The sequence below is a fragment of the Papaver somniferum genome, chromosome 1 (genome assembly GCF_003573695.1).
Source record: "Papaver somniferum cultivar HN1 chromosome 1, ASM357369v1, whole genome shotgun sequence".
Lineage (NCBI taxonomy): Eukaryota > Viridiplantae > Streptophyta > Magnoliopsida > Ranunculales > Papaveraceae > Papaver > Papaver somniferum.
In genome coordinates, this window is record NC_039358.1 from 164,543,423 (window position 1) to 164,566,749 (window position 23,327).

The 23,327-nt window shown below is 38.2% G+C and overlaps 2 protein-coding genes across 2 annotated transcripts; both read left to right on the plus strand.

The window, feature by feature from the left end:
• The first annotated feature begins 13,070 nt into the window (after nucleotides 1-13,070).
• On the plus strand, nucleotides 13,071-18,171 carry LOC113306645 (allantoinase). The gene is made up of 16 exons (XM_026555562.1): nucleotides 13,071-13,390; nucleotides 13,690-13,783; nucleotides 13,898-14,015; nucleotides 14,280-14,353; nucleotides 14,574-14,650; nucleotides 14,820-14,856; nucleotides 14,940-15,025; nucleotides 15,273-15,332; nucleotides 15,540-15,688; nucleotides 16,037-16,163; nucleotides 16,321-16,476; nucleotides 16,557-16,667; nucleotides 16,810-16,920; nucleotides 17,183-17,281; nucleotides 17,530-17,674; nucleotides 17,795-18,171. The coding sequence occupies exons 1-15, from the start codon at nucleotides 13,301-13,303 to the stop codon at nucleotides 17,656-17,658; spliced, it is 1,518 nt and encodes a 505-aa protein (XP_026411347.1). The 5' UTR covers nucleotides 13,071-13,300; the 3' UTR covers nucleotides 17,659-17,674; nucleotides 17,795-18,171.
• Nucleotides 18,172-19,555: 1,384 nt separating this feature from the next.
• LOC113306636 (endonuclease MutS2) lies at nucleotides 19,556-23,252 on the plus strand. The gene is made up of 5 exons (XM_026555552.1): nucleotides 19,556-20,155; nucleotides 20,489-21,359; nucleotides 21,462-21,986; nucleotides 22,121-22,576; nucleotides 22,907-23,252. The coding sequence occupies exons 1-5, from the start codon at nucleotides 19,674-19,676 to the stop codon at nucleotides 23,213-23,215; spliced, it is 2,643 nt and encodes an 880-aa protein (XP_026411337.1). The 5' UTR covers nucleotides 19,556-19,673; the 3' UTR covers nucleotides 23,216-23,252.
• The last annotated feature ends 75 nt before the right edge of the window (nucleotides 23,253-23,327 follow it).

The window sequence follows — 23,327 nt, forward strand, 5'->3', positions numbered from 1 at the left end:
GGAGGAGTCGCTCCAGGTCCTCACGCGTAATGAAGTCGGATGGTTGGCCCCTTTCCCTTGGACGTTCAGGAGAACCACGAGCTTCTTCATCCATGTAGGCCCGCGTCGTTGAAGTGCCTGCTCTGTGTGTATTGACTGCACTCCTTGTTGGCTCCAGGGGTTGTCATGACTCTCGTAGTAATCGCTCGGTTAATGTCTTGAGAAAAGTAAGTACCTCTTTCTGAGTCGTAGCCATGTCCGTTTGGGCTCTAGAAAGAACTTCTTGTCTTTCCATCAAATCCACCATTGTAATAGGGGTTGTCCTCCTCTGGCTCCCCCAGCTCCTCGTCCTGACGGAGGAGTGGCAGTTTCTCTGGTGACGAATGGAGGCGTTACACTTGAAGAAATGTCGGGGTTTGCAGCTACTCTGGCTCTGGTGATAGGAGTTGTCACGCCCAATGGAATATCTCCTGCTCTGCTGGTGTTGGCGGTAGAGGACGTAATTCCACGAGATGCATTAATCGCATTGACGGTTTGTACGGTAACGCCACTGACCGAGATATCGACGCCGAGAGTGCTGTCAGCGCTAGTTCCGTCGGGATTGATTGCTGATCCAGACCTAAGATCCACCATTTTGAAATCGGTAAAATTGAACTGGGTATTGAAGAAATTGACTTCACAACCGAGAGATTAATCTCTTACTGTGGTAGCCAATTGTTTATGGGTGAAAACTGTTTCTACTGGTTTTGGTATATTTGGGTGTGTGGATGAGAAATGAATTTAAAACCTAAACAAATGCACTGCACGGGAGCGCTTTTGATTCGAGAGATCAATTTATACAATTTTGGCCCATACCTAGAAATGGCCATTCCAGACTTGCTTCGGTCACAAAGTGAAGGAGATAGGGTTGATCTTAGGGAGGGAAGCGAAGAAGGTGTTGAGATTATGAAGGTGTTGGTTGTTTATGACTTGTATCAGAATGATGAACTGGCTTGCATAATGGAAGCTACCAGTTCTGGGTATTTTCTGGATACTGTGACAACACTTGATTTCTCTGTGTTGTTGGAAGATGGGTCGAAAGAACCTATTTATACAAGTCATTTGAGCGCAATCCTCATCTCATAGGAAGTGGAGGAAGTTGAGTGATGGAATAGTGGGGTCGTGTAGGTGATTGTCACACGATCACGCCTTTGCCCACTTCCCTCATCATCGTTAACCGTTCATGCCTCCTAACACGTTCTAGTAATGGGCGCGTTGCACGCTGCACGCTGTAAACCGCCAGACCAATACCCCAGTAAGTATCCCCCAGTTTGTGACATGTTTGATGTCTCGAATGAGTGGGTCAGATCGTGGGATCCGCCGCAGGAAATAGCATACGGTGCTATTAAGTTAAATAACTGAGTTATTTATGGAATTGATATTCATGAAATATCGTGTATGCTCAATGCACATAATGCATCGCTTTAAAGCAAGCAGCTCCAAACAATCGATACGCATAAAGCATCGCTGTTTTAAAGCTTGATTGAATAAGTCGCGGATTAAGCGTCTTAAAATGGCGTCCAACCATCTTCGAGTGATCGCCTGGAGGCCGCATGGGCGGGCCACCATTTGGTCGAACACTCCCTGTGATAGAGTGGCGGACGGTGATCATTAAGGCGCTTCATTGATCGCCTAATGTTTAATCCAAGCCGTCCGACCAAGCTGGCAAAGTTGGACGGACGAGATGATTTACGACACATATTTGCTGTCGTTGATGGATTTAGAGGTGCGCAACATCCCCTCTTTGTCTTGACCGAATCTAAGCATGCGTGGAGACGGTCCGCCGGCATGCATGCCTATACCTCTCGGTCCTACAAAGATTCGATCTAGGCCACTCAATTTGACTGGAAAAGATGAGTGGTCGTGATCGATTTGCGATAGAAATACATTGTCGCAAAGGTTTAAAATCCATGTGGCATTCCACCTTTTGGGCGTGTATTTCGAGGCACCGGGCCCTAGTCTGCATAGGCAAGCCGGTCACATGCAAAGGTGGGCCCATGGTGATCATGTTGGCATCCTTGGGATATCTTGAGTCTATATCTACACCCTCCGTTTAGGCTGGCGAAGATGGATGGTCATGATCGAACTACGACAGATGTGCATTGCCGCAAACTCTAATTAGGGTTTTGAATCAGTCACGCACACGTGACTTTGGCCAAACGGTTTGGCAAGCTGTGACCTCCTTTGGAGAGATCGATCGCGTGAGGCCCATGTCGGGCTGACGGTGAATGCATGTGCACCTTCCTGATGGTCCTAAATGTGATCCATCCAAATAGGCTGGCTAAGTTGGATGGTTGTGATCGATTTAAGACACTAGTGGAATTTCGCGACCCTTAGAAGCATCACGCTTTCCATGGTTTGAGCAAACGTTTCATTGCTCCATGGCCTCGCCGTGAGAAAACCGATCGGGTGAAGGAGAAGTGAGACCGCCAACGTGTGCGTTAGCGCTTCCCTGATCATTCATGGGATGATCTAATCCGTCCAACCAGGATGGCGAAGTTGGACGGTTGTGATGGTTTTAAGACTGCCCTGAACAGTCTATGCTCGTCGAGCTTCTCCCAAAATAACGTGATCACTTAACTTTGGGTTGGCATTTGATGGCGCTGGGGGAGTATGGTGATTGCTCGACCGGCTAGGGCATAAGTGGGCCCGTCGGTGGTCATCACAACAATTGCCTATTTTTTCCAGGGTTTGGCTAGGATTGTTAAATTTTGCGGCCAACTTGCGTGGCCACGATCGTTTCTGAGACTGATATGGACAGTCCAGATTTTCCTTAAGGGAATTAAATACGTTCGATCGAGTTGTCTTTAAACAAAGCGCGTCGATTCGAAATTCTCTTTTTCAGAGAGTGATGCATCCTGTGTGGGTATTTCAAGCATGTCTCAATATTGGCGCGGAGATTCATGCTACTCTGCTGAGAGTGAACACTCAGTCGTCATGTCATGTCAATAAAGAGAGTTCAACTGAGAACATAGTACTGAAAATACTAGGCAAATTATGCATTAATTAATAATGCTAATAAAATTCACGGAATATTTGGGATTGTTGTTGCATGCACCATTCTGGGTGAATTTTGTGTATTTATTGAATTGCTTCGAATAAATAAAGTGAAGAGGTTTTCTACACTCATCACTTATCAAACGGCTTTACCCTTTACAGGATGTCAGCGCATTAAATTTGGTTTTATAATTTTAGCCCTGAACTAAAATCCACCATCAACAGATGGGTACAAAGGCAAGGCATTCTTTGATTTTCTGGAAGGAATGTTTGCATTCCGTGGTCCACAGGAATCAACTCACTTTTCTAAGTATGTCGAAGAAAGCATTGCATTTTTTGGATGATCTTGCAATGAATTTTCCCATGGAAGCTAATATTTAACTTTTGCGCTCCTTTCAAAGTTGTCGGAGAAGGCATCTCCATTGCTGCTACGACCTTCTCTGGATCCACTTTTATCCCTCTCTTAGTTACCAGGTACCCTGAGAACTTTTGAGAGGTTACCCCGAATGTGTATTTCTAAGGTTTGACTTTCATATGGAAACTTTTTATTGCTTAAAAAATTTCCCATAGATCTGATAGGTGGTTCTTTGCTTTTTTGCTTTTTACGAGCATGCCGTCTATGTAAACCTTTAAGATTTTGCCCATTGCTTGAATATTTTGTCGACTAGTAGTTGGTATGTTGCCCCCACGTTCTTCAACCCAAATGGCATTTTGGTGTAGCAATAAAGGCCGCATGGGGTGAAGAACGTAGTATGCTCATGATCTTCGTCTGTTAACCCAATTTGGTTATAGACGGAGTAGTCATCCATGGAAGATAACCTCTCATGCCATTCAGTAACGTTGACAAGTTGGTCGATGCTGGGTAATGGATAGCTATCCTTGGGACATGCCTTGTTCAGATTGATGAAGTCGATGAAGATACGTACCCCTCAATTTTTTTGGGTTACTATGACCATGTTAGCCACCCAAGTAGGGTACTTCGCTTCCTTGATGAATCCTGCTTTTAAATTTTTTTGCAGCTCCTTTACTACCGTATCGTGGTAGATATCTACGACTTTCCTTATGCGTTGCTTGAAGGGTGTTGTTTCTGGTTTTATGCGAAGGTGATGGGAGACCACCCAGGATCAATTCCTATCATATCTTCCATAGACCATGCGAAGATATCCACGTATTCCTTGAGTAGATGTTGTAGATTCAGTTCATCTTCCTCTTATATTAATGTACCAATGCTTAATAGATTTGGTTCTGCTTCGGATACTATGCTGACCATTTATGTTGGCTCTACTGGTGTGAAGGTTGGTGTTGGAGGTTGTAGAGGAGTGACCTTCTTTAATTTCTATTCGGCGGAAGCTTCGGGGACTGATTTCTATTCGACGGAAGCTTCGGGGACTGGGCCAGCTGGGGTTCTGGACTTGTTTGCCGGAGGGACCTCCGTTCCGTTGTCTGACTCGCACTTTTATTTTGCGTCCATACTCTTTCTTTTTCTCGCATTTTGGTGCGCAACAATTCTTTCTCCATTTAGCCTTAGTTAGCCAAGTTGCACATCCTAGCATCATGTTGATCTCCTTTGATTTCCATCTCACCCATGGGTGTTAGGAACAATATGTATTGGTGGTACGTCGAAGTTGTTCCTCTTGACCGATGAACACATAGCCTTCCCATTATCACACTGTAAGGCGAAGGTGCATCCACGACAGAAAACCTTGTGTTCGTAATCATAGGTCCTGCACGTAATTCTAAAAAAATATCCCCCTTTAGTGTAGAGACTATGCCATTGAATCCGTAGATAGTACAGGTGGATAAATCCATATATTTATCCTTCAACCACATCCTTCGAATGGGTATGCAAAAAAGTACATTCAGAGAACTTTCCCGTCTATGAGAACCTTCATGACATTACAACCATGAATATGAAGGGTTATCACAAGAGGGTTGTTATGCATTTCAATCTCTTGATTGATGTCTTTTGTCGAGAACGTCAAAAGAGTTATCATCCAATCCTCCTAAGGGCTAGTAGGTGGGCCAATTAACTTGAAGATTTCATGAGACTCAATATTCCTCCGTGAAAATACCGTGGGTACCAAAATACACCACCAACTTTTTTTGTAGGAAATCTGTATGGACTAACTTAACACAACTCCGAGAGTCAAAACTCAATCAATGAAAGTGTATATAGTTCTATCTCTCTCTCTCGTTGTTTGAACGTTTACAAAACCGAATCCGTGAACCTAACTACAAAGAGAGTTCTTGGACGGTACCAAAGACCAATGTCCAAGGATCAATCAAGTATTATCCAACAAACAAGGTCGGATCTATCTACTATGATTGATCAACACACAGCCTGTGATATTTCAATTATAAAGATAATAATATAATGCGGAAAAAGAAATAACACAAATACCAGAAATTTTGTTAATGAGGAAACTGCAAATGCAGAAAAACCCTGGGACCTAGTCCAGATTGAACACCAAACTGTATTAAGCCGCTACAGACACCAGCCTACTACCAATTAACTTTGGTCTGGAATATAGAGCCCGAACTCAGTCTCTCACTGATTCAGGTATAGTCGCGCTCCTTTCGCCTCTTGAATCCCAGCAGGACTCTGTGCAATTGATTCCCCTAGACGGTCTCACACCAACTAAGAGTCCCTTCAACTCAATTGAAGACTTTAAACCAAATTTTCCTCCCACAAATTAAGCCTATGATTGATTTCCTGATTTACGATCTGAACGGATGATGAGATCAAAAGATAGATCAAGGTGATGGAAATCGATAACAACTTGACAAAAGTTTGGCTATCCTCAAAATCCGTACTTATGCAACCCGAAGTGCAGCCTAGATTATTATTCACCTCACAAGTATAAAACTTGTGGAATCAACAAAGTATGAGACGAAGAGACTTTGTTGATTACTTTCTATCTTGATCGTTGGATCAAGGCTCTACAAAAAATCAAGATCAGTATACTTGAGTTATCAAGATAAAAGATAACTAATCATTGATTCACGAATCCCAGTACCGCTAAACCCTAAAAGGGTTTATGGAGAGGACGACTCTAGATACAACTAGGATAGGACACACTAAAAAATAGTGTCGAGATTCAAGAATCCCAGTTGTCAAGAGTTCCCTTTATATAGACTTCAAAGCCTGGGTTGCTTTAGGTTTAAGCTAAGATAGCTTTGGAACTAAGCAAACAATATCCACCGTTAGATGAAAGCTTTGAATCTTGTTCACATATACAAGATACAAGATATATACTCTGGTTAGGTAAACCGTAACCTAACCGTGGATAAAGACTATGTTCAACATGGTTAGCCGAACTAGCAAGTTTGAACTTAAACCCTTAACAATCATTTTCATGTTCACTAAGACATTAATCTTGGGTCACAATTATGTGATCAAATGAGTCTAGCGTTAATTAGAGAATTGATCAAATGCAAATTACTTCATAGAAATAATTTAATCGTAATTGGATCAAAATTGACATAGTTTGTAAATGTATAAGATACAAATACTTGAACCCTTCGTGAGTCGGCTGAGTCACAGTACGCGGACCGGTTTGCAAAGCCATATGCAATTACCGAGTTCCGGATTCTACAAAACTTTTCAGTTCACGTACCTGTTTGCAAAACTTATGCAATTACCGATTTCCGGACTCTATAGAACTTTTCAGTTCACGTACCGGTTTGCAAACTTTGAACCAACTCAAAGTTCCGGAGTCTACAGAACTTTTTAGATCACGTACCGGTTTGCAAACTTAAGACCTTTCTCGGTTATGAAATTCATAAAACGTTTCATTTTGCGTACCAGTTTTGGGTACTAAACTGGTTCTAGAACGTAGAATTGTATTGGCTCGTATATCGGTTTGATACTTTAACCCAGTTTTCTTACCACAGTTCCAAAATGGTTTGTATACGAATATACGTACCTATCCGGATCACGAAACAATCATATTTCCATGATACGCATACGAATATCCTTATCACACAAATCTGAAAATCGATTTATAGCTACTCCACTACGTATACAAGTACATGTATTACAGCTTCATACATATAACATTTTTCTCAGTTTGTAAGACTAATAGCACTGTCTTGTATTCCAAATATAGTAATTTTATGTTTCTCTAAATCAATTCGAAACATTCTTGAATATCATCAATGACACATATCACTGTTCCAGGCTATTTTTGAATGATAAACTTGAATCATGATTTGGTTCCGAACAATAAATTGTTCTCCACCGAAATTTAATCAAGTACGAACAAATGTTCATTAAGCTTAGTCATTATATTTCGAGAAATTCGTAAACTAAATAATTATTTCTCGACTCTAAATTCTTGTCTATGCATGCTAGTCTAATTAGTTATGAAAAAATCGTCTCAAGGATAAAAAGGTGAATATAACTTGAGAAATAGGTGGTCCAGTCTTCACTTACCTTTTGTTGATGAAGTTCTCCAAAAGCTTCGGTTGATCTTCACCTTCAAACGGTAGAACGCAAATGATGACTGGATCGTTTCTCAACTACCTCTATCCTATACCGAGACTTAACTAATTGTAAACTAGAAATCAAGATATAATTTTGACAACTAAATTTGACAATAAGCTTGATATAGAAACAGTTGTGAGTTCGACCGAGAAATGCTCTAACACTCCGGTTGCGGGACAACTCGAAGATGTCTTCGGGCAATAAGGCAGGCGTGTTATCCAAATAGGTGAGTTCGACGTGCATTTCATCCTCGTGCTCATTGTTTTATTTCAACAAAGCCATTACTTGAGCTATCATTTGATCTTTATTAGAGGCCTCCCTCCCTGTGGTGTGATATCTGTTGGGTTCTGCGAATCATCAACCTCGTCCTCTATGATGGGAGAGTCCGGATCTACAGGTAGATACGTGAGATTTCCTAGCCCTCTTAAGGGATGGGCCAAGGCAAAATTCCGCCCTTTGTTGCGAACAGGAGGATGCGTAACATGAACTGGTTCATGCAGCGGTATTCCATGAGGTGGTTTTGCTCCTAATGTTTGCCCGCTCCTTTGACACGAACAGGTGGTCGGTCTCCCGCTAACTTTCTTGTTGTTTCGCTTTGAACATCCCCGGCTTCATTCATCTAGTTCATTTGTGTCATGTTTTGAGATCTTTCCCGTGTGAGGGCAGATCTCGAGCTGGATGACACATCACTTAGCTTCTCCGTACCTTCGTTTTGGTCATGAAATCAGAGAATAAATTGGTAGGGTATGTTCTGTAAGCACATTCTTTAAAACATCAGTTAATGCCATGTTCACAAAGGCGGCTGTGAACTGTTTTTTATGAGGTCAATTTTAATGGAGTTGTCCATTAGTTAGAACTTAGTTCTTAAATAACCCTGAGGTGAAAAAGGCAACAGAAGATGTCGTTATTGGTCTTAAAAGAGAACATGTCAGTTTTAATAAAGACTCTTGGTACATAAATGAGTCCAAGGTTTAATCTTCTTTACTTTTCACTGAATTCCCTAGTAGTCACAGATACTGAGATCCAGAGGATACCTGAAAAATGAATATTTATGCTTTTGTGAAAACGTTTTCAAAGATTCTTATAGATCTATGGTTTTACGAGCATCTTGATATTTAGAACTCTAAAAGCTTGGGAAAGGAATGATGAACTTGTCATTAGAAAGTGAGATTCGCCCTTCTTGAACTTAGATCTGAACTTTTAAAGAAGATTTCTAATAAAGTGAAGTGATAAAATACTGAAAACTCAAGCTACGAAGCCCATTTCTAACGTCAAACCGTGACTAACAATTTTTCTTTAGTCTACGTAATATGTACAGCTCAGGGGATCATATACTAAATAGTAAATATACCTCAACTGAACGGATATTGCTTAGTAAATAAAAGGTATTCAAGAATTAAGTTGCAATAATGATAAATACGATCTGAAAGTACGTACAACTAAATTATCATGAACACAAGAGATTTACGTGGTTCAAGATTCGTCTACGTCCACGGGGTAATGAGTAGTTGAGTTTATTAAGTTTTGAGTGAGGTTACAAGGTATTCAATGCTCTCAAAGGTATTAAATAGAACTAGAATTTAAGAACTTGAACTCTAACTCCTTGCATTCAATAAGTATAAGCTCTCCCTACATCTATCTCAGTAATTGTGTACTCCTTATTTGGAAGTGAAGCTCAGTATTTATAGTGCCTTCCACATCAGGGACATCTTTGACATCTTTAGGTTTATTGAGATCTGATACTCCTCCGTACATATTAGTACCTTCATCGACCGCGGACCTTCCCAAGTCAGACCATGCCACCTTGGCTTGCTCCATGTTATCTTCTGGTCCCTCGAGATCTGCTACGCCTCTGTACATAATGTACTTTCGTCGTCCATGGACCTTCCCCAGTCAGACTATGCCACCTTTATTCCATGTGCTTGGAGACCACGCGCCTTGATAGATAATCTTTGCATTTAATGCTGAGTGGACTCCTCAACTGTCTCTGACTTACTGACAACATCCATTTCCGTAGGCTATGGCCTAGTCCTTCATCTCCACTATTGATTTCGACTTCCTCATGATGAGATAAAGCAATTAGAGGAGAGATCCCCTACTTCTCAGGCACCCAAGCGTCGCTGGGAGCATTGAGTTAACTTGCCCACGCCCATTTGGATGGCTACACATGTAGGGAAGTTAAATGATATCTACAGTTAATGTTCTCACGAGGGTTCCAGTAGTAAAAATGGTGTAAATCAATTAAATGTTTGGTCATCAAAATATTTAGTCATTGTGGTATTCTTTTTACGAATATAACTGGTGGTTTCCATTAGTATATGGACTTTTCTGGTGGTGATTATAGTAGTAGATGTGAAAGTTAAGATGGTTTCGAAGCAAGTGGCGATGATCGACAAAAGCGGCAGCAACAACAGTGGAGGAGGTGAAATTGATAGCAAACTGTAATTGAAAATTTTGAAATCTAAATTTTTGTTAGGGTTTATCTCTCGTGGGCTTCTTAACCGGATTTACTTATGGACTTATGTTCATGGAATATTTGGGTTTTTCACGGTGTTTCTAATTAGTATTTGTTTGAGCTTGGTCTTTCCGAGTATTACTTTGAAATGCCATTAATGGGGTTGTAACTTGTACTTGGGTTTCGTACAACACTTTTTTGTATGTTTCCAGGCACGTACCTAATGCTTAGGCGACATAGGAAGCCGACATAGAGAGTGTAAGAGCAATACGATTACAACTTCCTGAAATATGGGAGGCTTTGCTAGAGTTGTCGGAATCCATTGACTTCAGTGTGAAAACAAGGCCAGAAGGTGATTCCTTATCGACACGCGAGATAGATAATTTTGAATTTATATTTGGGATAGTTATTTGGCATCGTTTTCTGCTTGCAGTTAACTCCATCAGCAAATTGTTACAAAAAGAGGATATGCATATTGATGTTGCCATGGACTTGAGTAAAAGATCTTCTTTCTTTTTTTGAAAAGTGCAGGGATACTAGATTTAAAGAGTTATTGGAAGAGGCTACCGATTTGGCAGCAACAATTGGAATATAACCTACTTTCTATGAGTCACAGATCATCAAAAGGAAAAAACATTTTGACGAGATTGTGATCGAAGAAGAAGTACTATTATCAGGTAAACGATCTTTTGAAGTTAACTATTTTCATTATATAATAGACCAAGCTAAATCCTCACTGACTAGTAGGTTCGAACAATTCCAAGAGTTCGATGAAATTTTCGGGTTCTTGTTTCATGTAAAGAAGTTATATTCTCTTGATGATAGCACGTTAAAGACATCTTGTATCAAGCTTCAAAATTATGTGAAGCATTGTGTGGGTTCTGATATTGATGGGCATGACTTGTATGCCGAAATAAAAGTTCCAACAATTGACGGAAGAAACTGAAAGGGAAATTGAAGTGTTGAATTTCTTGAAAAATATGGAAGGTTGCTACCAAAATGCAGAAATCGGATATAGGATTTTATTGACAATTCTAGTTACAATTGCCTCTGTAGAAATAAGTTTTTCAAAATTAAAGTTGATCAAGTCTTATCTCCGGTCAACAATATCACAATAAAGATTGAATGACTTAGCAATGCTATCTATCGAGGTAGATATGATGAACAATGTTGATTACAATGCTATAATTGATGAGTTTGCATCGAGGATGCGAGGAACACCAATGTTTAGTAAATTTGCTACTTTTTTGTAGTTTCTATTTGCCAATTTTATTTTATTCTATTTATGTTATCATTTTATTTTTAATAATCGGCAAACTTTTTCTACGGCTCCTTTTATTGATTTTTCTTAGGACCCTTAAATAGTTTGGGACAGCCCTGTGCGTTTCATTTCTAATAGAAGGCTATTATTGGGGCGTCACACTCCAATAGAGGGGCTTCAATTGGTTTCTTAATGTCCAAAAAAGTGGTTATGAGATATCCTAACACATATAAAAAGTGTCTAGATTACCCTTTAACTAAAATAAAAACTTAAAAACCGTTGGTGATTTCACGTCCACGTTTGGATTAATTCCAACCGTAGAATTTTATTTTCATGTACTTTTACGTCCAGGTTTGGATTAGTTCCAACCGTAGAAGCTCATTTTACGTCCAGGTTTCTTTTAATTCCAACCGTAGAATCCGATTTTACGTCTAGTTCTTTTTTAATTCCAACTGTAAAAGTGATTTTACGTCCAGGTTTAAATTATTTCCAACCGTAGAAGTGATTTTACGTCCCGGTTTGGATTAATTCCAACCGTACAATTTTATTTGCATGTAGTTTTACGTCCAGGTTTGAATTAGTTCCAACCGTAGAAGCTCAATTTACGTCCGGGTTCATTTTAGTTCCAACCGTAGAATCTGATTTTATGTCTAGCTTTCTTTTAATTCCAACCGTAGAAGTGATTTTACGTCCAGGTTTGGATTATTTCCAACCATAAAAGTGATTTTACGTCCAGGTTTGGATTATTTCCAACCGTAGAAGTTTATTTTACGACCAGTTTTTGTGGGTACCAAGTATACAACAAATTCATTAATTCAATTTTTATCTAATTAAATAAAATTAAAATTAACTAAATAAGGGTTGTTTAGTTCATTACAAAATTATTTTAGATAAGGGGTTTTTAATATTACTTATAAGTGACCCGTTTTTGTCCTATTAACTGACGCCTTCTAATGGAATATGACGTCCCAATAATAACCTTCTTCTAATATAAATGATTTTATGCACCAAGTGACCATGTCTAAGACCTCACGTACCCCATATCATGCATGTCACGTTCAGAAAGCATGGAAATATTTATCTTATCCTATGTGTCTGACTAGGCGCACATTAAGTTTCTCTTTCGTTTTTTATTCTTTTCAAGATACAGTATAAAACATTTTCAGATCGTGGCTTACATGGGATTTCCATCAGATGAATTATAAAATTTCCAAAGATATTACATGCCCTAATTCACTTTGTGCGGTACATCATAATCTATCTGTATTCACGTGAGGTTCATGAACAAGAAACAGATTGTGTTATTTCCCCCAACTTTCCACCGCAATTGGAATGCTTAACTTTCTATATCCCCAGTTCCCAAAGAGATTTCCAGTCACCAGCCAATCCAATTACATGGGAGGCTGAACCCCAGGTCCCTATATTGGCCTCATTGGCTCATTGCGTGTTGGCTGCCTAATGCCATTAGTAAGTACTCAATGTTTACACCTAGTCGCAGCTCACAGGCCACAGCTCATATAACGTTTTCAGAATATTTCCAATAGCGACAAATAATAAGACGAAAATACCCCCAAAAGTTATTAAGACTCTTTAATGGCAAAAACAAACCGGTCTGGTAAAAAGACCCAATTGGTTGAAAGAATCTGATTGGGAATCTCATTCCTGCAACTCCAACTTGAATATAAAGACAATTTTTCATGAGCTGGAAATGAAAAGACATTATGATTTCTTCATGTACACCATAAACCCTAACTCAATACCGTTAGATCTGTAATACATCGGATACATCGTGCGGAGACTGAACATTCTGGAAACTGGAGTACGTGCAGAGGAGTACCATCCGACCTTAGGTGGTTAATAAAGAAATTGAACCCCCACCCAGTAACTTACTAGGGACTGCCGTATTCCTATTGGCTTGTTATTTTCCCCGCTTATTCCGGTAAATCAGAAACAGGAGAGAGATAAGAGACATTCCACAATGTATAGAGAGTACTAGAGAGATAGCACTCAGAGCAGAGAGGGTACTAGTGTGTGTGTGATAGAGATAGAGAGAGGGAGAGGGAGTGAGTGAGTTTCAAGAGATATGGACTTCCTGCTGGGTTGGAGAGTATTTCCTCTTCTAACACTTCTCGCATCTTTCTTATTCTTCTTCTACATGAAAACATCTTCTAAGGTTTCTCCCAATCTTGACTCTGTTGTGTTATTAGTTCCCAATTCAATTTTTTATATTTTTCTTTTGATCTGGTGAAACTATTTTTGTTTTAAGTTCTATTTTTCTTAGTTTAATTTTAAAATTTTCTGAATTTCTGTTAAATTTTTTTTTTGGTAAAAATTCAAATATTTATAAAGTGTTTTAGATTTTTGATATGTTTTTCTATGTATCTATTATGTTTGCATGATTCATGCATGTGCACAGTGCTCACATCATATGCGTTTGTGTTCTAAATTTTGTTATCTTCTGTTGTTTTGCAGCCCTCAAACAGTGAGTGTAGTCTTCTCCCTCATGATCGGTTCTGGATATTAAGTAATAACATAGTCACACCGACTGGTGTAATTTCTGGAGCAGGTTAGTCCAAAATAAGAAATCAATCTTATATGGAAAAGAGTACTAATTGAAGATTTAAACTTTTTCTTCTTCATTCGGATTAGTAATAATATTCATTGTTTTGGCAATTGACAGTTGAAGTTAGGGGTGGAAACATTATATCTGTAGTTAATAAAGAAAATCAACAATGGAAAATCAAAAGCAATGTGGTCGATTATGGGGATGCCGTTGTCATGCCAGGCTTAATAGATGTGTGAGAATGAAAAACCTAATCCGTTATGTTTCACTTGTAAATGATAAATTCATACACCAGGACTTGTTGTTTGTTTGAATTAATGACTTCACTGAGAGTATTTTCTATATTGAAGTCTCATGAATGAACTATATCTCTAAATAAAAAAGGACACTGAAAGAGGTGCATGGTTGTACCTTCAAAAACAACTCAACTTCTCACTGTATGGACAAAATCGGATTTATGTATTGATTTATACTGATTAAAAGTATTTATCCATGGCAGGCATGCACATATTGATGAGCCGGGAAGGACTGAATGGGAAGGATTTTCTTCAGGGACTAAAGCAGCTGCTGCTGGTAAATGTTGAGCCATTTTATCCATATTTTGCTTTGAAAGTCCAACTTGGAATGTGGATAATTCCTTAAGATGGAGGCAGAAACTGATTAAGTAATATTTTTAATGTCGGGGAATACGGAGTCTTAAGAAGTTACTCTTATGTATGCAGTGTCTCTTCTCTGTTCACCGTAACTAATTTTCAATCTGAATAAAAATTGACTGTGATTTTTGCTTGCACAGGAGGTGTCACAACTTTGATTGACATGCCTCTCAATAGTTATCCCTCAACCGTGTCCGAAGAAACTCTAAAACTCAAGGTTTGGATGCTTAATTTAGCTTATTAATCACCATTTTATTCCTCTTTTCTAATCCGTATCTTTCTGAGCTTTCCTCATCTTTGAAATTGATTCTAATGTACTTTTCTTGTTATTTTGGACAATTTTAAATCAAGTCATATTTTCATTTTCTTCCGTCTCATTGGATTAGGTGGATGCTGCAGAAGACAAAATTTACGTTGATGTTGGTAAGCTCTTCAAAAGTGAAATTTATGCATCATACTAATGTGGCATGCAATAGTGGTAACTAGTTTTAATTTGGTATAAGCAGGTTTCTGGGGTGGTCTAGTTCCCGACAATGCATTTAATAGAAGTGCTCTTGAGGGACTTTTGAAGGCTGGTGTTCTCGGCTTAAAGGTAACTATGCTAAAGAGTTATCGACATTGTTAAACTTAAATCATATGCTTTGACTGTAATTTCAGATTGCTGTTCCCTTTGGCACAGAGATTGCAGATTTCGTATTGGCATGATAAGGCTCATAGATAACCTGCATTTCATATTACTGACTGGATTCTGAAAAGAATTGTTCTTTTACTTTCATTTCAGAATTTTTCCAGATATGTCACTGATCTTTTTTTTCTTCTCTGTTGCTGTTTGTGTGCAGTCATTCATGTGCCCATCAGGAATAAATGACTTCCCCATGACAAATGCAAGCCATATCAAGGTAAACCATTTTTACACCGGATTCAATTTTAGTATCTTAAACTTAAAGCGACTTGTTGGTGTTGTATTCTTCCCCTAATAATCATAATCAAACCCATTCTTGATCCTATTACTTCCTGCCGTTTTTCTTCCTTTCAATTTTTGATGTATATCGAAGTGATCTTTTTTCATTCCCTTCTTTTTATGCTTTACTTAATTGTAACTATAGGAGGGATTGAATGTTCTGGCAAAGTACAAAAGACCTTTACTTGTACATGCTGAGGTTGAGCTGGATTCTGAAAGTGATTCCGAAGCAAGTGATGGTATCAATGATGTTCGATCTTATTCCACATATCTTAAGACTAGGCCCCCATCATGGTGAGATACTGCTCAAATTTCAAAGTTCACTATGACAAACATCTAGATACTCAATACAAATAAAAGAATAAAAAGGATTTAGGTTCACATCAGAGGTAAAGTAGCTCAATTACCCCCTTGAACGAGCTGGTCATCACATTAGTTTAACCACATAACAGAGAAGCCCGTTTATTATTATTATCTCGTGTTTTACAAAACAAGGGTTTTACCACCATCCTCTATTATCTTTCAGAAAAGTGACTCTAATTTAAGCAAACTTCGGGCGTATAAGGATTATACTTTTCCAACTTTACCTTACTGTCAGCACTTATCTTCAGTTAATTAAGCATTTATTATTTTTCTGATCAGGGAAGCGGCAGCAATTAGGGAACTATTAGCAGTGACAAAGGACACAAGGACTGGAGGTCCTTCAGAAGGGTCTCATGTTCACATTGTTCATCTCTCAGATACAAGAGCTTCTTTAGATATGATTAAGGTATATGCCGCATCCCTTAAGAATTTAGCTCTTGATTCTATTCACCTATAGAAAGAAGACATTAATCCGAAACTATTACTCTCTGTAAAATGACATTAATCCCATAGTATTAGATGTGGCCATTAATTTTTCTTCTTCAATCTACAATTTAATGCAGGGGGCAAAAAGCAGTGGTGATAGCTTAAGTGTAGAAACTTGCCCTCATTATTTAGCATTTTCTTCTGAAGAGATTCAAGATGGAGATACCCGTATGAAATGTTCTCCTCCTATTCGCGATTCGGCCAACAGAGAAAGATTATGGGATGCTTTAACGGTACACTTTTTAGTTGGATATGTTAACTGATAAAAATTTTACTTAGTAAAGCCTACTAATACTGATGGATGTTATTTCAGGAAGGGCATATTGACATGTTAAGCTCTGATCACTCACCAACAGTTCCTGAACTGAAACGTTTCGACGAAGGTGACTTTTTGAAAGCATGGGGTGGCATATCATCTTTGCAGGTAAGGAATAAGCAGTATATACATATAATCTTCATTTATTGGATTTGTTGCACAATGAACTTTCATATGCAATTTTATTAGGTAAGTCCGACTAGAACAGTCACTAATAATACTAATTCTTTTACTGTTGGAGTGAATGCAGTATGTTCTTCCAGTGACATGGTCGTATGGGAGAAAATATGGAATCACTTTGAATCAGCTAGCTTCATGGTGGAGTGAACGACCTGCTAAACTTGCAGGCCAGGACTTGAAGGTAATATTGTCGGTTAGGTTTATTAACTGTTACAAACTGATTTGATCAATGTAAAACATAGAGGAAAGTTTTCGAACAATTGCACCAGAAAAATGAATATGCAACACTGTTGTTGCAAACCTTGACAATATCTTCTTTTTGTGTTGACATAAAAAGATTTTTGCATGCTAATTCACCACCATATAATTGAAAATCATGTGGAAAGCCATATATTTTGTACCAGTTTTATCACCCCAAACTTATTGAGGTGGGTTCGATGCAGGGGTCTATTGTAAGTGGAAGTCATGCAGACATTGTCGTGTGGGAACCAGATACAGAATTTGAGCTCGATGACAACCATACTGCATACCATAAGAATCCAGTATGTGTTTGTACTTGCTAAGCTTTCCTTAAACTTTGAATTTGATATGGTTCTTGGAGTAGCTTTGGCACTATCTTATCTTTCTCATTTTATCTGGATTCTGAAAACACATATACAGTGCTTCAAAAGCCCACCCGCCTGTACACTAAAATGGAACTACTTTGGTTTTGCTAGTTTATCTCAAAGATCATACTTATCTTCCTTTACCGAACCTCTTTTTGTTGACAAATTCGTGTTTTTGTGAGTAGAGTATCTCGGCTTATATGGGGAAGAGATTATCAGGAAAAGTTTTGGCAACTTTTGTGAGAGGAAACCTTGTGTATAAAGAAGGGCAACATGCTCCTGTTGCATGTGGTGTTCCAATATTAGCAAAATAAATAAAAGTTTCATTAGGTGAGTCAGAACACTTTAATTGGTAAAACATTTCTATTGTGGGTTTTGGGATTTATCTTTGTGTTTAATAACAAGATTGTAATTGAGATGTATTGTTTGTTTTGTTCTGCAAACAAATAGGTGTGCCGAAGTTTGCATGGATGGAATGTGTGCTAAGTATGCCTCCTTTCTCCAAATGATGTTGCCGTGTCTATGCATATTGGTAACTAGATTTCACAGATTTCTGTAGCACTATATGGATTACACCAATAGGCCAATACTTGTAAACTAGTATTATGATTGTAGTACTGGAATGTGCATAAAACTAGGGCATGAGGAGCAGTTGACATCTGGGTCTGTATCATATAATTCATTGCCTCCAGAAAGAATTTACAACTGGCTTCTCAGGTGTTATTGTGAAAACTTATATTACCGATTTCAAAAGATAAATGTAAGTGAATAGTTATCGCTATTCTTGAATTGCTTCACACTGTATTGGAAATGATTTCTGTTGTCCAGTTGATAGTAGACCCTAAAAATGCTGGGATTCTCAAACAATCATATCAAGTTTATAGAAAGTGTTAGGAATGTATGTATTAGTTTTGAATACTAAGCTTGGTGGTGTACCGAGTTTAGTTAAGTGTCCGACTCCTGGTAATACTTGGATGTTGAGTTTGAGTACTGGTAACGAGGTCTAGGATTCACCCAGGTATGTAAACCGTTTGTAAAAGGAAAATGGAAAGAACGACAAAATGATGTTGTACAACATACACTATAGTTGCTTTGCGACTGAACTTGTCGCTAAATAGTTCATGAATCATGACAGGATATAGGAATTACTGGCTAGTCCAGTTCTAGCAGACCCAGTTAATGGCTAGTCCACTCGTGGAAAAGATTTACTCTCTAGTCCAAAAACTTCGAGGAGACTATAAAATGTATTTTATAAATTTCTAAAACACCCTTCCAGGTCTAATTAGTATCAACACATGTAAATGTTACTAGTAGTATGTTACTACATACTAGTAGTATCAATACGGTGATACTACATATTAATATGTATGGTACTAGTAGTAACAAAAATATCTTATTGTTACTAGTAAATTATGTAATTACTGTAGTATAGTATACTAGTACTATACTAGTACTAGTAGTAAAATACGTAGTATCAATACATAACAATTTTTTTTGATATGTAGTATCAATACATAACATACTACATATCAATATATAACATACTACATATCAATATGTAGTATCAATATATAACATACTACATATCAATATGTAGTATCAATACATAACATATTACATATCAAACATACTACATATCAATATATAACATACTACATGTCAATATGTAGTATCAATACATAACATATTACTACTAGTATACTACATACTACATATGTTATTACTACATACTAATTACTACTAGTATATTACATACTACATATATTATTACCACATACTATATACTAGTTACTACTAATTACTACTAGTATACTACATATGTAATATGTAGTAACATATGTATTATTATATGTAATGTTATATACTAGGATTAGTAGAGTAATTTTACTATTTTCAAAACCTTTTTGGATTAGGGAGTAAATATTTTTTGGCGCTGGACTAACCAGTAACCCGGATCAGATTTTATGGACTAAACAGTAAATCCCTCAGACAGGATAATCTACACACATCCGAATACGATCCGAATAGGATCAGACCATCCGGGAAGGTCCAAATAGTTTTTCACGCTATTAATTTACCTCGGGGACCGATTTCCGGGCAGATACGGCAAACCATGCCCACCGATGTTACGCCCACCGATGCGGTCCGGTAGTAAATCCAACAACACTGTACGCTTTGGTTGGTGTACACATACGCTGTAAAAATAGTGGCAGCTCTTTTTCTTCCCTCCAATGGACCGGATAATGATTGAAAAATCAGAAACAAAGTAAACAGAGCGAAATTCAATATCACGGAATGCATATCAAACCCTAATATTCATATTTTGCTAATGGAAATCTGCAATTGCTTCATTTCTTTCAAACCATCATTAAATTTCTTCCACTCGAGTCAAATTACTCTCAGAAACTCAATTTCAGCTTCAAATGCTACCACAAAAATTGGAGTCAAGAAGATATCAGAGGATTTACAGAAAGAATCAGAGAAAATTCTAGGATGGATATCTGTTTGTTCTCAAGTTTCTACTTTCACTTCAACAAGTATGGGTAAATCCGTTGCTCTTAAAGGAGATATTCGTTTTGGTAAAAGTTTAGAAGAGAGCCAAAAACTATTGAATCAAACAACAGCTGCAATTCTTCTTCCTCAGCCATTGGATTTCTCTGGAATTGAAGATATAACTGGAATTGTGAAGTCTTCTGTTGAACGTGAACGGAGAACTATCAGTGAACTTTGTTCCGTGAAACGAACTCTTCGTTCTGCCAGAGAGCTATTGGGACAGTTGGAGAATTCATGCGATGAGGATTCTTCTATTAGGTAATTGGCAACTTAATTTATATATTGGATTTTAATGATGGTTTTGTATTAGGTGGTTCTTGAATTTATTTTTCATTTTTTCATGTAATTATTCACAATGGGTTTTTTTGTCAGTAGAATTAGTGGATGGATTAAATGGATTAAGATTTTAATCTTGTTATAATGATCGGTTATCATGTCTTGGCTAGAGTTTGTAGTGAAATGCATTGTCGGTTTGATTTGCAATGACTAGTAGTTTATATATTCTTAGCTATTTCTTAAACCAAGAGGTATTTGCTTCTTTCTTGGTATAGGGATTTGAATTGTTAGTGACAATGTGTAATTTTCTGTCAGGTACTCTCCGCTTTTTAATATACTTGAGAACTGTAATTTCCTGAATGAATTGGAGCAGAAAATTGAATACTGTATAGATTGTAATCGGTCAGTGATCCTTGATCGAGCTAGTGAAGATTTGGGAAACGTTAGGTCAGAAAGGAAGAGGAATATGGACAACCTGGAATCTTTGTTGAAGGATGTATCAAATATGATTTATCGTGCTGGGGCTATTGATAGTCCCTTGGTTACTAAGAGAAGATCAAGAATGTGTGTTGGTATTAGGGCAGCCTACAAGTTCATGCTTCCAGAGGGGTTAGTTTTGAACACTAGTAGCACTGGAGCAACTTACTTTGTGGAACCCAGAGATGCAGTGGAGTTAAACAACATGGAAGTGCGTCTCTCAAATTCCGAGAGATACGAGGAGCTTGCCATATTGAGCTTTCTTACTTTAGAAATAGCGGAATCAGAATCAGATATCATGTATTTATTGGATAGAGTTCTTGAATTAGATCTTGCTTCTGCTAGAGCAGCATATGCTCGATGGATAAATGGGGTCTGCCCAATATTAGGCCAGACGAGAGAATCGGATAAAACAGGTGATTCGTTTTCAGTAGATATCGAAGGTATACATCATCCTGTGTTCCTCGAATCTTCTCTTAGAGGTTCTTCTTCGGAAGCATCTAATTTCCCCGTGCCAATAGACATCAAGATTGGGTGTACGAGGAAGGTGGTTGTGATCTCAGGACCCAATACTGGAGGTAAAACAGCTTCCATGAAGACTCTGGGATTAGCGTCTCTCATGTCCAAGGCTGGAATGTATTTGCCAGCTAGGAACGAGCCGAAGCTTCCTTGGTTTGATCTTGTTCTTGCAGATATCGGAGATCAACAGGTAGTAAATTATATTGTTTGAGGAAGAGAACATATATAACATATTTTGGATTTCTGAGTCTAATTTGGTATTATTCTGAAACTCTTCTTTTTTGGATTGAAGTCATTAGAACAAAGCCTCTCCACCTTCAGCGGACACATTTCACGTATCAGTAATATTTTGGAAGTGGCCTCAAAAGAATCACTGGTTCTTATTGATGAAATTGGTTGTGGCACTGATCCTTCTGAAGGAGTTGCTCTTTCTGCTAGCATCTTGATGTATATCAAAGATCGAGTGAATCTGGCTGTAGTGACTACACATTATGCAGACTTAAGTAATCTAAAAGATAAGGATGCTCGGTTTGAGAATGCTGCAATGGAATTTTGTTTGGAGACTTTAAAACCAACTTATCGTGTACTTTGGGGAAGCATTGGAAATTCCAATGCCTTGAGTATTGCTAAATCTATTGGTTTTGACCGGAAAGTGCTTGAACGTGCAAATATATGGGTTGATAAATTAATGCCGGACAAGCAGAAGAAAAGGAAAGGTTTGTTATACCAGTCATTGGCGGAAGAGAGAAATATATTGGAAGCCGAGGCCACAAAAGCTGCATCTCTTCATTCAGAAGTAATGAAAATTTATCACGAGGTATGCTTTAAAACTGTTGACCACACCCCTAGTATTTCGTCACTTTAGATTCACAAGTCTATAACTGTACCTACAATCAGTTTCGCCCTCCCTTTGTGAATTCTTATCTTTATTTTATTCCTTTATTGGTGAAGATCCAAGAAGAAGCACGAGATCTTGTTAGGCGTGAGGCAACTCTAAAAGCAAACGAAATAAAAAAAGCGCAGCACGAGCTAAAAGCAGCTATGTCTCAGATAGAAGCTGTTGTTAGGGACTTCGACAACCAACTAAGTGCTGGCGAACCTGATGAGTTTAACTTAATGATCCGCAAATCAGAAGCTGCAATTGCATCAATTGCTGAAGCTCACCGTCCCACTGGGGATTACTCAATCACTGAAATTGAGGATACTTCTTATGTACCTCAAGTTGGAGAGCAAGTCCATGTAAAGGGACTAGGAAATAAGTTGGCTACTATAGTTGAGGCACCCGGACATGATGGGATGGCTTTAGTGCAGTATGGGAAAATTAGAGTTCGTGTGAAAAAAAGCAATATAAGAGCTCTTCCATCTGATAAGAGTGAAACGGCAACTGTTGCACTTCCGAAAAGACTAGTAAGTTTTAAAATTGTTCTTGATGAACTTTCCTGTTCTCACCGGCTTCTCATTTTCTAGTTTTAGTATCTTAGTTCGTACTTTAACTTCTCTCATTGTCCAAAGGGTTTACAATGTGACCAGTATTTTTTTAGCACCACCATTGTAGAGCATATAGTTTTGCTGTTTTGCTGTTTTATAAGTGAATTTACAAGTGTTAGGGTTGTAAGGCCCTATACTCGGGAAAAGGTGGTATATCGAAGTACCATTACCCAAGCAGAAACCTCTTATCTTCAAATTAGTATATGCTGCATAGATTATAATCCATTTGAATTCTAATGCAATTTGCAGGGACAGTTGCATAGAAAATCTGCTCCAATCAAAATCAACCAAAATGGGGAGGTACCTTATGGACCGGCAATACAGACGTCGAAGAACACTGTGGACCTACGTGGTATGACAGTTGAGGAAGCTTTGAGAGAACTCAGCATGGCATTATCAGCAACTAGGTCAAAGGAGGTACTCTTTGTTATTCATGGGATGGGGACTGGGGTCGTTAAGGAACGGGCGCTCGAGTTGATGAGTAAACATCCTCGTGTAGCTAAATTTGAACAGGAAAATCCTATGAATTATGGCTGTACAGTTGCTTATATAAAATGAAAAATAAAATAAAATATTGTTTCTTTATGCTTACGAACTTTGGCTGTTGAGTCCACGAACTAGGTTGCTGTTGGAAAAGATTGCATCCTGCAGTTTCACTTTGGCTGTTGAG